Source organism: Myxocyprinus asiaticus, chromosome 12, assembly GCF_019703515.2.
Source record: "Myxocyprinus asiaticus isolate MX2 ecotype Aquarium Trade chromosome 12, UBuf_Myxa_2, whole genome shotgun sequence".
In the NCBI taxonomy this organism is placed as follows: Eukaryota; Metazoa; Chordata; class Actinopteri; order Cypriniformes; family Catostomidae; genus Myxocyprinus; species Myxocyprinus asiaticus.
The window spans coordinates 46999622-47016557 of record NC_059355.1 but is presented as its reverse complement, the minus strand read 5'-3'; the positions used below and the strand labels follow the sequence as shown (position 1 = coordinate 47016557).

General features: G+C 36.6%; 1 protein-coding gene across 3 annotated transcripts in view; it reads left to right on the top strand.

Moving 5' to 3' along the window:
* Positions 1–3627: 3627 nt before the first annotated feature.
* Positions 3628–16936, top strand: part of LOC127449483 (sodium-coupled neutral amino acid transporter 3-like) — a 48203-nt gene continuing 34894 nt past the window's right edge. Inside the window, exons 1-5 of one of the 3 annotated variants that reach the window (XM_051712948.1) lie at positions 3628–3774; positions 13650–13809; positions 14584–14604; positions 14727–14808; positions 15090–15205. In XM_051712948.1, coding sequence (XP_051568908.1) covers positions 13706–13809; positions 14584–14604; positions 14727–14808; positions 15090–15205 — 323 coding nt within the window. In that variant the 5' untranslated portion in view covers positions 3628–3774; positions 13650–13705. Of the gene's footprint in view, positions 3775–4446; positions 5824–13649; positions 13810–14583; positions 14605–14726; positions 14809–15089; positions 15206–16936 lie in introns of those variants that run through there. The other 2 variants (XM_051712947.1, XM_051712949.1) reach the window with 2 other exon arrangements.

Below are 16936 nucleotides of genomic sequence, written 5' to 3'. Positions count from 1 at the left end.
TGATGATCTGGGGGTGCTTCAGCATGGCTGGAATCAGGCAGATTCGTCTTTGTGAAGGACGCATGAATCAAGCCACGTACAAAGTTATCCTGGAAGAAAACTTGCTTCCTTCTGCTCTCACAATGTTCCCCAACTCTGAGGATTGGTTTTTCCAGCAGGACAATGCTCCATGCCGCACAGCCAGGTCAATCAAGGTGTGGATGGAGGACCACCGGCACCGGATCAAGACCCTGTCATGGCCAGCCCAATCTCCAGACCTGAACCCCATTGAAAACCTCTGGAATGTGATCAAGAGGAAGATGGATGGCCACAAGCCATCAAACAAAGCCGAGCCGCTTGAATTTTTGTGTCAGGAGTGACCTAAAGTCACCCAACAGCAATGTGAAAGACTGGTAGAGAGCATGCCAAGATGCATGAAATCTGTGATTGAAAATCAGGGTTATTCCACCAAATATTGATTTCTGAACTCTTCCTAAGTTAAAACATTAGTATTGTGTTGTTTAAAAATGAATATGAACTTGTTTTCTTTGCATTATTTGAGGTTTGAAAACACTGCATCTTTTTTTGTTATTTTGACCAGTTGTCATTTTCTGCAAATAAATGCTCTAAATTATAATATTTTTATTTGGAATTTGGGAGAAATGTTGTCAGTACTTTATAGAATAATAATAAAAAAATAAAAAAAAAATCATTTTACTCAAACACACACCTATAAATAGAAAATCCAGAGAAACTGATAATTTTGCAGTGGTCTCTTAATTTTTTCCAGAGCTGTATATATATATGTATATATGCATCTCAATAAATTAGAATGTCGTGGAAAAGTTCATTTATTTCAGTAATTCAAATCAAATTGTGAAAATCGTGTATTAAATAAATTTAATGCACACAGACTGAAGTAGTTTAAGTCTTTGGTTCTTTTAATTGTGATGATTTTGGCTCACATTTAACAAAAACCCACCAATTCACTATCTCAAAAAATTAGAATATGGTGACATGCCAATCAGCTAATCAACTCAAAACACCTGCAAAGGTTTCCTGAGCCTTCAAAATGGTCTCTCAGTTTGGTTCACTAGGCTACATAATCATGGGGAAGACTGCTGATCTGACAGTTGTCCAGAAGACAATCATTGACAAGGAGGGTAAGCCACAAACATTCATTGCCAAAGAAGCTGGCTGTTCACAGAGTGCTGTATCCAAGCATGTTAACAGAAAGTTGAGTGGAAGGAAGAAGTGTGGAAGAAAAAGATGCACAACCAACCGAGAGAACCGCAGCCTTATGAGGATTGTCAAGCAAAATCGATTCAAGAATTTGGGTGAACTTCACAAGGAATGGACTGAGGCTGGGGTCAAGGCATCAAGAGCCACCACACACAGACGTGTCAAGGAATTTGGCTACAGTTGTCGTATTCCTCTTGTTAAGCCACTCCTGAACCACAGACAACGTCAGAGGTGTCTTACCTGGGCTAAGGAGAAGAAGAACTGGACTGTTGCTCAAGATGTTTATATCTCCATTGACAACTGCCTTGGAGTGGCTTTGGAGATGCAATTTTAATTTGTCCAGTCTTATCTACTTAAACACACTGGCTATGCAAAAAGGGCAGTGAAAATTGCTGCAACAGGTTTCGCATTGCTGCGACAGAAGTAATTTTTGACCTCTCCGAATCGTAACATGTCTCTTCAAGGGGGAGAATGCACCACACACAATTAATATTTCAGTTTAAAATTTAAGAGAGGAGAGATACCCAGAGCAATGACACTGAGACATATGAAGAACAAGCTGTCTGTCACATTATTAAACCAATCAGGTCAGAGAAACTGTTCGATGAAAACCTCATTTGATTGGTTACTAGAAGCAGGTAGACCCGCCTTCCCCCTCGTGCTTGCAAAACTCTTTTCATTGAGAAATTCGTGCCAAAAGTGTGAGCGCAACAAAAGGGAAGACGGAACAGTGTATATCAGATTATTTCTGGAAAATATTTATGCCACAAACACGAGTCATTTACAGGTTTGCTGTTCATGACACCCTTTCTTTGCTTGCATATCACTGATTGCTGGTTTGCAATGTTTTTGCCCGTGTTTTGGCATAAAAACAGTGCCAAAAGTCAGAAGAATACACACCAGATTAACTGTGTTAATTGCAATTACAGATTCACAACATATGAATTACACTTATGCAAAGCATTAAAGTATTGCTAATATTTTTTCTTACGCTTGCAACATGATTTACACCTTTACAAAACGTTCTGTTAGCATGCAATTTATTTTTATGCTTGCAATTTGATTAATGCTTTCTCAGATCTTACTCTGTGCCTGCACATTTTTCTATCAGGCTTGTAACTTCATTTACGCTTTTACAAATCTTACTCGGCGCATGCAAATCATTTAGGAACTATTTTACCTTCATATAAGCTACCAATAAATCACAAACCATAGGCTTAAATAAAACAAAACAAAAGGGAACAACCCATATACTATATTCATATATATATATATATATATACAGGGGTTACTTTTGAAATGTATTCCACTACAGATTACAGAATACATGCTGTAAAATATCATTTGTAATGTATTCCGTTAGGTTACTCAAGGTCAGTAACGTATTCTGAATACTTTGGATTACTTCTTCAGCACTGGTTTTGACTATAAAAACTCTGCCAGTACAGTAAGACAAAATACACATGTTAAAAATGCATTCTCTGAAAAACCCAAATATCTTATGCAGTGTTGTTTCTAAAACAAGATAAATCAAACTGATCGTGTTTTAAGGATTTTTAGATATTTTTACAGGAAAACAATACAAAAATTATTATCAACAATACGATTTGTGCCCTAATATCAAAGATCTTACTAGAGAAAAAGAAATTATGATCTAACATAAATTTTCTTGATTAAAAAAATATGATCGTGTCTGGTAACATGTGCATGTAAAATGGCTAGAAATAGCATTTTAGCTTAGCGTAAAGCTGACAATTTACACAAGGTTTATTTCTATTTCTTCTGCTCCAAACTTACTTCAAATGTACTTCTCTGTCTGCTCGTATGAATGTAACACATCATAAGAAAGTGTTTCACTGCTGTTCAAATGCACTTTGGATCGCATCATTTATATGTATAAATGTTTTCCATCTGAAAGGACTAAATATTAAATGAAACAAATGACAACAAAATGCAAAGTAATCTCTTCAGTAATCAAAATACTTTTTGAATGTAACTGTATTCTAATTACCAATGATTTAAATTGTAACTGTAGTGGAATACAGTTACTTATATTTTGTATTTTAAATACGTAATCCTGTTACATGTATTTTGTTACTCCCCAACCCTGTATATATATATATATATATATATATATATATATATATATATATATATATATATATATTAATATACACAAAGACAACAATTCACTGTGTTCTCCGCAATGATTGTAGTTTTATCATAAGCTCCGCCCTTACTTCCGTCCTGGCGCTGCTGGCCTGAAACTGCTGGTGCTGCGGGTCTGCAGCTGGATACTCTTGACATCTCACAGATGAAGACAGGAGCCATTGGACGGGCACCACAGAAGGAGGGACCTAAACAACCCCCCACTACTCAACCTCAAACCTTTACCAGTTCAGTTCATCTCTCATAGCAGTGGATCGGAACCGGAGAAGAACTAGAGGAACATAAAGGATAAGAACTTAAAGAACTTGAAACAAGCTCATCATTTTTTTATTTTCATCGCGAACATAATCGGATCCTGTGACGCACGCGCCGGCTTACTGACTGGTAGGCAGTGCATGTGTATTGGTAATTTGTGATCGATTCATTTGTTTTACGTGCCGTGTAAAACCTAGTGCATATTCCATTTTTGTAAGATTATAAAAATGAAATGAAGAATGGCAGAAAAGGCTTGAGTAAAAGTTCATTTATTTGGACAAATAAATATAGGCTATTCATTGTGTGGACGCACAAAATAATAATAATAATAATAAAATAAAAAAATAATAACTGCCTTTATGATGCTCTTGGAGGGGACAGCTATTTGGCGTATAGGTTTTAAAGTAACCTAATATTATTTTTATACTTTGTAGGCAAATATAGTTTTAAAAGTATATACTTATATACTAAGGTTAATTTATTATTCATGTAATCTGATATATTGCTGTCTTCAGTGTGACATATTAAAAGTCCAAATATGTATGCACTCAAAAAAAAAAAAAAAAAAAAAAAAACAAACAAACAAAAAAAATCTATTTTAGCATATTTTCAAGATTTACGCTTTTCAATTTCATAACAAAATTCAATTAAATTCAAGTGTAATTTTTAATAAGGTTAATTTAATAAAGTTAAAATATGTAGTATTTTATTTTGTTAAAGATTGCTCAATTTAAATCGGTGGAAATTTGATATAGGCTAAACTTGATATGTGTAAATCTTAAAAAAAAAAATAAATATATATATATATATATATATATATATATATATATTTGAGTGTGTTGTGTATACAGAGTAATGATACAGTATTAAAATATGACTTATTTGTTTTATGACTGAAAATTATGAGTTCTGTTCATAAAATGTTTAAACCAGTTTTGTATAAAGTCGCAGCTATTAAGTCGCCTAAAATGTTTTTAATATCTCCATCTTTTTTTTAAAGTTCATAGAGAACATAATATTTTAATACAGTATCTATTACTTTCTGAATGGGTCTCTAGTGATATATAGATGGATTTTATAATTGTTATAACTGCCATTAAATAGCCTATAATACATTTTAAATACAGATTTGTTGTGGAAGATTGCTTTTAAAACCTTAGATAGTGTCAATAAACCGCTGGTTCCCACCACTGTGACCAATTATATTTTTACACCATATAATGTGGTTGACAAAATGTCAGTGTGTGTTAAAATCTTACGGTTTAAATGTTCAATAACTTTTTTTTGTGGTCAAGACTTTGCATTTGCAGCTTGCATTTGTATTCCCCATTTTTGTGACAGTAGAGCATATTGTCATGCTAGATGGCCTTTAAGGATGTCTGTTTAAAACTCTGTTTTTGGGACCTTGTGGTCAACAGTCAGAGAATGAGGGGTCAAAAGTTAGGGAGAAAGGGGTTGTAATCATTCTAGAGACATAAAACTAGAAAAAAAGAATGGGAATGATTTGGAAATGTCCTCACACTAGTTGGAAAATTGTGTAACCCCTCAACAAAACAAACAAAGAGTGATTCATTGTTTTAATTCATGGGGCTTGTGTGACTCACTTTGAACATAAATGTACTGTGACAAACCAATCAATAACTCAAGAGGCAGGTCAGTGTGTTGACGCAAACATTGGATCTACACAACACATCTGTTTTCTGTGAACTTCACCGTTGTGTATCTAGGTGAACCGATGGACCTTGACAATCAGTGAACGTGAGCAAACAAGAATCTCCCAGAATTTTCGAGAGACAAACGCGTGACATCAGGTAAATGTGCATGTCCAACAGTAACTGTCCCAGATGTAAACAAATGCATCCAACTGAAGTCAGGCGGTGACAGATAAGAGGTTGCTGACCTCAAGTCCAAGGCCAGAGATGAGCTCAAGGTTTTGTAGAGTGGCAGTAATGTCCGTTTTGAGGGAAAATACTAGGAAATATTTGGATGGTGAAACGTGGGTGTTCCCACGGTGGTTGAAGGGATAGGTTGAAAAAAAGAGGGCTTGGTAATGTAATCAGAAAAGGAAAGTCGTTTCAGAGGTAGAGCAAGTTGTTACATTTTGATGAAAGATTACAAAGACATGTTTTGATAAGCCACACACAATAATGACTGGAACGTGTATTAACAAAGTAAAGCGTAAGTATTACAAAACGATTCTCGATTTTCTAAATTATTAGAAAATAGAAACATCACCCATGTCTCATGAACTGCTGTAAATTGCCTCTTGTAAATTTTACTCTTGAAATGTGACATATTTTTAAGTGAAACAGAATGTTTAATGAGAAAAAAACGTAGGACAGGACTGTAGGTGGGTTCGCTTGGGATGTGAAAAGTGAGTCTATACTAGAAAGGAGTCAGACCTGAATGCAAGTTTACTAAAACAATGCTATTTGTCTGTTGGTTAACTTTATTCAATAAGCCGTGCAGTCTAGGTAACATCAGCAGAAATGGAAAGTTGTTTCAGATGTGGAGCAGGTTCTTACATTTTGATGAAAGCATAATAACTTGCATTGATGAATTGTGCACAATAAGACCAGGAAGAAAGTTAATAGAGTCATTTTTAATTCATGTTGACTTTAAACAATATTGAGCTAGGTTGAATGTGGCATAAAATAAACCATCTTTGAATGTTGATTTACTTGGGGGTCACGGAGCTCAAGCTCAATCCTGTGCTCGAGCCCCTACATTATGGACAGCACGCCAAATCCATTTACCTGAATGCGCTCCAGGACTTAATGAACCAGTGAACTTGTGAATGTTAATTGGAAGCTTGAGGAGAGTTGAATTTGTAGTCAGGATTATTTATTCATTGGCTTTTTACAAAACAGTTAAACTTGGCGTATTATAAACTCCCTTGTGTAAACATGATTTTACTTGACATTATCTTTTGAATGATTTCCTTTACTCATCACAACGAGGCTTGAAAGCTTCAGTTTACCCACGCATGCACAACCAGTTAAGCATTTTAAGTGGTTGAAGCCTGTTATCTACCTCCTGTATGCACACATGACACACACCAGGTGACTAACCAGCTGTCAATCATCTGTGGGAACATGATGTGGGAGTTCAGTCCAGGTCAAAGGAACATTTCCATGTACATTTAAGCATTTCGCTAAAGCTTTTATCCAAAGCGACTTACAGTGCTTTAATGATATACATTGCCTTCCTCTTAAATTGAGATAAAATGATGTGAAATAGTGGTTTTTAAATGAGCATCAATCAGTTTATGCTTTTTATGCACTTATGAAACATTATTGAGATACGAAAGTATTTTCGTCACATTCAGAAACATTATAGGTGTGACGTTTTATCCAACGGGAATGATTGGATTGTGAAAATTGGGCGTTACATATTATAATAGAAGGGTGATTTGGTGTGCTCCAGCCCTCCTGGGAAGTTCTTATTAGGTCGGAGATCATAAATATGAGGTGTTGTGTATTCAAGTTATTTTAATTGGAAAGAACTGACCATGTTTTACGATTTCGTTTTATTAAAAAAACAAAAAAAAATATCCCCTTTTCTCCCCAATTTTGGAATGTCCAATTCCCACTACTTAGTAGGTCCTCGTGGTGGCACGGTTACTCACCTCATTACACCATTACAATCTCATGCACAACGAATCAAAAGGTGGAGACAAGGACAAGTCTCAGTTGCCTCCATTTCTGACACAGTCAATCCGCGCATCTTATCACGTGGCTCGCTGTGCATGACACCGCAGAGACTCACAGCATGAGGAGACTCATGCTACTCTCCGTGATCCACACACAACTTACCATGCGCCCCATTGAGAGCGAGAACCACTAATCGTGATCACGAGGACGTTACCCCATGTGACTCTACCCTCCCTAGCAACCGGGCCAATTTGGTTGCATAGGAGACCTGGCTGGAGTCACTCAGCACACCCTGGATTTGAACTCGCAACTCCAGGGGTGGTAGTCAGCGTCAATACTCACTGAGCTACCCAGGCCCCCTGTTTTGCAATTTCATATTTCTTTTATTCTTTTTCCACTTACTGGCAAAGATTTTTCAGCACCAATGCAACAAAATAAAGAGCAAAGCCACACATTAGGTGTGTAATTGATGTTGTATACAGTATACTGTATCTAATGATGGGAAATGCACAAGTCTGTTGCTTCATAAACCAGCTGAGTCGTAGTTTTTTTTTAAAATACTTTATCATTATTCTTCATTAACAGTACAAAAGTGCATACAAACTAAACTGCGCAGTTAAAAAAAAAAAAAAAAGTTATTATCAATAACAATTTGCTTCCGCCATGATTCTTAAATTGACACAGCCCAAACTCAGAAAGTCAGGGCTCAACGAAAATCCAGTTTCCCCCTCATAATTAGGACTTTGTGGTGGCGTTCTTGTGCGCTCAACTCGTAAATACAATCATTCTGACATGACTTGACCAATTGAAGGTATTGAAAAATAATAGTGATTGGTGATGTCAGCCATTAAGAGGTGTCAGCCAAGTTAGTACTTTTTGATGAAAGATTACAACAGTTTTTCTTTGGAATAATGTGCACAAAATTAAGAAAGTAAAGTGAATGTGAAAGGTGCATTACATTGTTTTTTGTTCATTTGTTTCTCTAGCCGAAGCTATCGTAACCATAGACTTTATACTGACACCTACTGGTGTGGATACATTATTACGTGAAAGTTCTCTATTACCAATGCCGATGTAGAAATAAACTATTCACAGGTGAATTTGTCACCCATTCTTAATTTTATCTGATAATAGGGTGGTTATTAAGATAATGTGAGTAGTATTCAGCTGGTCATGTGATGACACTTGTAAACAGGTTTTTTTACATTCATTTGCAAAGTAAAAATTTCTAGACCTTCTATACAATATATTTCCCCCTTGTAGAGCTTGGCTTGTAAAGAAAACCCTTCTAAGAAAAATCACAATGTTGATGAAGCCACATTCAGCCCTCAAATGGTCCAGAGTTTGAGTTGAGTCATATTTACACTGCTGTTGAAAATGGGAACATCTAAACATGGTCTGTTTGGCACGTGTAAGTGCCAGCCATACCACACTAGCAGGCATGGACATCTTGGGGAATGGTGTGTGCCAACCAATTAGAGTGGAGTTTGTGTTCCACCTGCTACTGGCATCAAGAGCTGAGATGTTTTGTAGCAATGTGGAACAAACTGACCAGGACAACCTTCTACAGTGTAAATAAATATCCAGACCAATAACATTATTGCTGGTGTGGGAAAAGGCATTTGACCAGAAGAAAAAGTAATAATAAAATATATTTAATCAGATTAAAGAACTCCTTAGATTAAGAACCTTCATAAAATAGATTTGGAGCGTCATATAACAAAAGTAACTGACTTTTGATTTGTTGTGCATGAGATTGTAATGGTGTAGAGTTTTTGAGGGCTTATTAAAGGAACCATTAAAAACAGGACTGTATTCTAGTCTTGTGTGTTAGGAGGTGTCGCTCAGAGTGACGATGGTGTTATTGGCACGTTTGCCCCTTTGAAAGAACAGACCTAAACATGGTAATGCAGTAAATTGTTGAATGGATATCAAGGTCTGTGCATTGTGTGAAACATCTGCGATAGAGGACATAATGGAGGAGAGTTAAACAGAGATGTTCTTAATACTTGAGTTATCATGTTTCGGTCATCTAGTGAAGTAGTTTGTCACGCTAGATTCATCTTTTCTTCCCTCAGTCATTAACACTGACCAACCTGTTTTTTTTTTTTTTTTTTATGTTTTTATTGTGTTGGTCACCATTGTGTTGTTGAATGGACTGCAATACATTCACGAATATCTAAAAATAAAAGAGAACTAGACCTTAATCAAGTTGCTCTTGTATGAAAGCTTCTTTGCTCATTCCGTGTTTTGTTTTTTTGTCAGCGTTCCTTCTATGGATTCCCTTTACGTTGTTATTGGTGAATCTGTACTGTCTACACTTCTATTGGTAGTTGCCACATTGTGTATCTTCTCATTTGCATAAAGTTAAACTCTGCCCAACTTTGTTGCAACGTCAATGGTCGCTGTCGCCTTATGTCACCTTGAATCGGTTCAAATCACGAACTGTCTTGAATATGAATGACTTCCAATGTTATTGTAGTTTTTAATTTTTCTTTTAGTTTTTCTTTAAATTTTAATTAGTTGAGTCCAATTTAGTTTCATGTTCAGTAGTTTTCGCTATGATTGTTAGTTTTACAGTAGTTTAGTTGCAGTTTTTTCATGGTTTTCTAGTTTCAGATTAGTTAGTTAGGCTACCAAAGCAAAAAACCTTAACTGATATAATTGAAATGTGAAATATGTTTAACAGCTTTAAATCGCGTAAATATAGTCGTAATCATGGACGTCACTTTGTTTTAAAGGAATATTCCAGATTCAATAGAAGTTAAGCTTAATCAACAGCATTTGTAGCACAATGTTGATTACCACAAAAAGTAATTTCTACTTGTCACTCCTTTTCTTCAAAAAAAAGAAGAAGCAAAAATCGAGGTTATAATGGGGAACTTACAATGGAAGTGAATTGGGCCATTTTTTGGCGGGTGTAAAGGCAGAAATGTGAAGCTTATAATTTTATAAAAGCACCTTAATTAATTCTTGTGTAAAATTTGTGTATTATTTGAGCTGTAAGGTTGTTTAAATCATAATATTTAAGGTCATTTTAGGGTTTGAAGCATTACGTATTCATAGCAACGAACGTCTTGTGACGTACTTTTGAAACGGTGAGCATTTTAACGTTTACAGATTGGTCTCATTCACTCACATTGTAAGTGTCTTCACGATAATCATGATTTTAGCTTTTTTTTTTTTTTTTTTAAAGGAGGGACAAGGACTAGTCAAAATGTATTTTTGTGGTTATTACATTATACTACAAATGCTGTCGATTGAGCTTAACTTGTATTGAACCCAGAATATTCCTTCAAAAAGTGGAGGGGACATTTTGGGGAGTGGTGGGCTGCTGGTTGTGATGTCACGAAACTCATGAATATAAATTAGGTTATGCACAGAACATTTTCAAATAATCTTTCACTGTTTTGATAAATAGTCATTCTTGATGACCAATTCAAGCACTGCAATAAATATTTCACATAATTTGATAACTTTATCTCTACATCTGCCACTTTTGGTCCTGGGATTTTATTAATCTCTGGATGAAGACATGGATCAGCAGCTGGTCACATGCAGTGACTGAGTGGTCTCGTGGTAAAGTTTTCACCACTGGTACAAGGAGTTCCCAGTTCTAATCCCCTCTAAAATATCTTTTTATTTAAAAAAATAAGATTGCATCTGTACATCAGTGGATGTATATCATGAATTGGGACAAATTTTTTGCATTTTGCTTTGCGATTTAACTGGACAAGAGCGTGAGCTGTGGAACAGTGGAGCGAGTAGAAAAGATAACATTGGTGCCCACTGTCACTCAGTGTCACTTATAACGTGCATACAACATAACATTCATACATTCCAGTGCCGATGTCTTGCCAAATCCTGATTACTAGTATGTTTATGTGTAGGTGTAGGGGTGGGCTTTAGGGATAGGGACCAACCAGGTAGCAGGGAGTACGAATCTGGCGGGGAGACATATTTCAGCACTGAATCGGCAGTCATTATAACACACACAAACAAAATGGAAACTCCTGTTCAAGAATTGCCATTGTTTCTTCTGCATTAGACACTTACCTGATGAAAGCTTTTTAACAAAGTGTTGGGGACAATATTGACCAAGGCAAAAAGTGGTGGGGACATGTCCCACCAGTCCCACCCATAAATGACGCCTATTTTCAAATATTATCCTTAGACAATTGAACATCATTGACTCAGAGAGAAATAGATTATTATTATATCTAATGCTGTGCACACCAACCTTTACGAAGTTTTGATTATGGCCACGTCCACAATAACATGTTTGAAAATACATTGATTTTGCTACATTTACTCCTCTCTTTCACACTACAATGCTGTTTTCCTCCACCGAAAACATAACATTTAGAAAAGGCTCTCCATTACTGCATACTTTGGAAAATGATGACATTAGGAAACTAAAAATGCTTTCAAACAAAGACAGATTAGTGTGGATTTGGCCTCAGTGTAGTAACTTGCTAAGGGTATTCAAGCTTAGCAGGCTAATTGGTTAGCATGCTGCTAAACGTAAGCTAACTGAAAACACTTACAAAGAGAGCATCATGTGATATGTGATATATAACCTAAACAACATTAATTGAAGTGTTTTGATGGTCAAGATTATAGATCAACAAGCTTGGCCAGTATTTTTTGTAATGCACCTGATAAAAAAGCAACAAAACAAAAAATTCCCTCAGCAAATAGAATAATTTTCCAAAAGGGTTCAAGTTTTGACAGGGCTACAATTTAAGTCACACTGACTCATAACTTCTTGCTTAGTTTTACATTTGAATAGTTCCTGAAATCTTGGAGCTGCATCAGTCTCACTTAGAAATGGACTAGATTCAGGGTAGATTTTCCTCAATTATCAAGCCATTAAATTAACACACTTATTCAAGTGTTCACTTTGCTCTCCACTTAATAAAAGGAGAGCTTGTGGTTTCCCTCACAGACAGTTGTGTTTTGGGACAGTATGTGTTACATATATCATGACAGCTGGGCGTCTCAATAGCCCTACTGTTTTACTCCTGCTTCAGCTCCTGCGGGGCTGTCCAGCGCTCGGAGGACTAAATCATAAAAATAAACAATGTTATCAAGCTTCCATCTTTCCCGGGAATATTAAGACACTCTCATCTGAGGTGTCAGAACATCTATTGGCCTAAAATTACACCCTGGTGTGCTGTGTCACGTTGTCATTTTTTTTGTTTTTTTTTTGTTTGTTTTTTTCTCCCCTTTTCTCCCCAATTTGGAATGCCCAATTCGCAATGTGCTCTAAGTCCGCGCATCTCATCACGTGGCTTGTTGAGCGCTTTACCGTGGAGACGTAGCAGGTGTGGAGGCCCATGCTATTCTCCGCGGCATCCACGCACAACTCACCACACATCCCACCGAGAGTGAGAACCACACATTTTAGCGACCACGAGAAGGTAAACCCATGTGACTCTACCCTCCCTAGCAACCGGGCCAATTTGGTTGCTTAGGAGACCTGGCTGGAGTCACTCAGCACGCCCTGGATACGAACTCGTGACTCCAGAGGCGCTAGTCAGCGTCAATACTCACTGAGCTACCCAGGCCCCCCACATTGTTGTCATTTTAAACGGATGTCTTAATAGCATGCATGAATGAAAATTAAGTCTCAGGGGAAGCTGGTACATGGACAGTCACTAAATCACAACATAATCCTGGTGAATTTTTAGGTGACATTTGGATAGGTATAAGGCACTCTGCTCTTACTGTAGAGGTTTATAAATGGGACTTTGAGAGCAGCTGTAGTACTCTAAAAAATCAGGATGATTTGAGTTTGATTTGAGATGATTTTCAGAGTGTTTTTGTGCATTACTAACAGGATGCAAACATAATTTGTGGAATAATTTGTGGACTAAAAGCCACAAAACTCCCCAAGCAAAATTACCAAGGAGGAGCGCCCCCCGGTCCAACAAAGAGATAAGCAGTTGCCCACCCTAAAGATTAAAATGCATCCTCTCCCTGAAAGATCTCATAATAGTATCGCCCTCGTTGAGTATGCATTGTTTATGTGACATGTTCCATGCAATGCTAAGGTTTTTTGGACATGTGAATTGGTAGTTCCATCATGCATGGTATTCTTTGAATATGTTGGAGTACCATGTAAATATCATGGTATATGAATATGGTAATCATTCAGCACCATGGTACATATCAAAGTACCATTTTATTACCATCTGATACCATCACTGTACCATGATACTGCCGTTGTATTTTTTTTTCTATTGGGTTTTGTTAGTATGAATATACATAGAAAAAGACATATGGCAAAGTTTGTTTGTATTTATATAGTTGCATCATTTAAACTGTCCAAATCTTTTTATTTTTCAGCAACTTGATATTGCACAACTCGCACATAGAACTGTGGGATATCGACTGCTTCCAACATGGAACCTGCCAGATCAGAAACGAGTATCCTTCCCAATGGGAAAAGTCATGACCTGGGAGAGGACATGTACGTGCCGATGAAGACCATGATGGAGGAAGACCGGTAAGCACTTTTGCATCACACTAGTTAATTGTAACAATAATTCCCATTTATTTACCTACAAACACTGATGTCACAGTCTATGGCTGTAAGATGGTTACTTGCATGTGTGTGTATGTAATTGTGGATGTGTGGATTTCTCATGTGTGATGGTGGTGTACCAACCACCTGCATGGAGAACCAGGCCACTTAAAACCGTGGTTCTCAAGTGGTTTTGCTTCACGACCCAGATTATACATCAAACAATACAATACAAAAATCAAACATTGAAATGTATTAATATTACTATGAACTGCATCGGCCCAACATTATGCAAAATATAAGAATGACATTGGCTGAATAGGAAAACTGTGATTTACTAGACTGACACACGGAACAAGTACTGGGCCAAATATTGGATTAGTATTAGCCATATTACCAAGTGCGAGATGAATTTGCACCAAAATAGTAAGCACATACTTTGACGTCAACAAAAAATAATTGACCTATGAAAATAAAAACCCATTGTTGGGTTGGAACCCACCTGTTGACAACCACCAACTGAAAAGCACTTTTCGATGCGTCTATGCACTTCTGTGTTGATATCTTTCAGCACAATTTATTTGTACCCAATGACTATATGGTATCCTGGTTAATCTTTTTGAGACTTGTAATCTCAGTTATAGTGTACATATATATATTCTGACATGGTGTTATCGGTTTATCTAAGTGCATGTTTACCCTTTTTTCTGCTCCTGCTTGATGACGGACCTGCTCACTGTCTCTATCAACTCTCAGAAATGGTACTCAAAACAACAGGTATGTCAGTGACAGAAAACCAATGGAGTACTTAGATGAAGAAGTTAGAGGATGTTAATTCATGCAACCTGCAAGATCATTTTCAATTGAATTTAAAGTGCACACTTCCTTCTGTCCAACAGATTTGATGACCCTGATAGCACTCTGAATGAGAACATTGAGTTCCTACCCAATGGCGAGGGCAAGAATCCACGTTTCACTGATGTAAGTATGAGCAATATTTGCTGTGAAGTTTTAAGGAACTGCTGGAGTAAAGTAGTAATATCTACTACTTAGAATGTGGTAAATAGAATGTGGTTTGTATTGTGTTTGTAAAAAATGTTCTGCCTGTCTGAACAAAGCCCTAAATGATTGTAACTAATAGCATGTAGAAACTAAAAGATATACATATTATGTTATTGTTTTTAGTTTGTTTGCAATACTACTGATGTTTTTGTAACTTTTATCTATTTTAGTTTGCTCATAAATCTCATTTCCTCTCTCAGTTCGAGGGGAAGACCTCTTTTGGGATGTCAGTCTTCAATTTGGGCAATGCTATTATGGGCAGTGGAATTTTGGGGCTGGCTTATGCCATGGCCAGCACTGGCATTCTGCTCTTCTTGTAAGTAAAAAACCTTCATTACCCTCTTAATTACATTTTCCTGAATTTTTCCAGTCATTCAGAAGTATTTATGTTCGTTCTGATGTACTTAACATCGCTGAATCATCTCACAGTCATGAAAATTAACGTGCCATGTCCAGCCCTCTGTGAATCAGCATTTCATTTGATCTGAATTTCAAGCAGTTGGCAGACTACTGGCCGTCTAATTGCCATGGTATTAAAGTTTTGCTTAACATCTGTTATTTTTCCACAAACACCCTTGAATAATATCCTTTTAGAGGCTGTTAATGGTAATATATCATGGGTGTGTCGGTGGGATTTTCTATGGAAGAGAACCACCCGTTGGATTCTGTTAAATGACAATGATCCCTTTTGAAAATTTTGCTCAATATAATAAAATATAATATAATATAATATAATATAATATAATATAATATAATATATTTATTCATCTTTATGTGAGAGAATGCACTTTTGAGGATGTTTAATAAGGTATCATCAGGATGACTTTTAGAATATTTGTCACAAGTACATTTAAAAAGATCCTGAATTAATTTGAATTTTTGTGTATGAAGTTTATTTGTTTGTTTGGTGTGTTTATCCTGTTATTTATTTGAACTATTTTTATTTATGTGCTGTGTTTATTTATTGATTCCACCTTGTTCTTGCTATAAAATAGCCTATGGTGCTGATATGGCATTAAACAACATAAAACAAACAAATAAATTATTTTATGAGACGTAAGAGGACACATAATAATCTCAGAGATATGAAACTAGTACAGCTGTGTAGGAAATCAGTTACCTGGAACAACGGTCAATTATACAAGCGATCATCACATAAAATTATTTGACTGCCGACTGCTGTGATAGACCGTGATTAAGTGTTGAGTGTCAAGTAAAAACTAAAATGTAACTACACTTTAATCTTCTAAGGCTGTTTCTCAAACATAAAGTGAAAGATATTTAAAGCACACTTCAGCCATATCTTCTATAGCTGCCTTACAAATATCTTAGCAGGCCTGATATTAAGCACCACACACATGCTGACATTTAAGAATGCTGTGTCTCGAGTAGCGACTTCATTTTCTAAAGACCAGAGGAAGCAAATGCATGCGTTTGTGGGTGCCATGACATCAGACCACCCTTTTAATGTTTATTTCCTCCCCCCTTCAAATTTTCCACTAGTTAACTCCACCCCTCATGCATATCCACAGCCCCAGAAAGGCCACGACCTGGCCTGGCCACACCTCTTTTCTGCTCCAAACACATCATTCTTTTAAGAAAACCCCACCACCTCTCCAATTATAGGTGTCATATTTGGTTTCCGTTGGCTCGTCTTGGTTTGATTGGGGGAGGGGAATGAGGAGAAGTCTGGAGCATCCTCAACTCCAGTCAGGTTACAGGGAATTGAATACTACAGCTCAAATTACCTGAGAGTCAAAGACTGTTTCCTCCAAAGATAGTCTACTGCAGCATACTTCTTCAGAAGTCAGTTATGTTTCCAGTATTAAATATTATTAAATAATATTAAAGTACTTCATGTTATTTATGAGTATGCTCTCTGCTGTGGTGAATGTAATGTATAGAATCAACATTCTTTTAGGAGGCCGTTTGACCAACTCCTCTTTTTGTAAAAAAAAAGAAAAAAAAAGTGTTTTTTGTGAGTGCTATAAGCCAATGCTGTGGACATGAATGATACCTCAGATTGAGGGGCTTGTTGGGGGAGGTG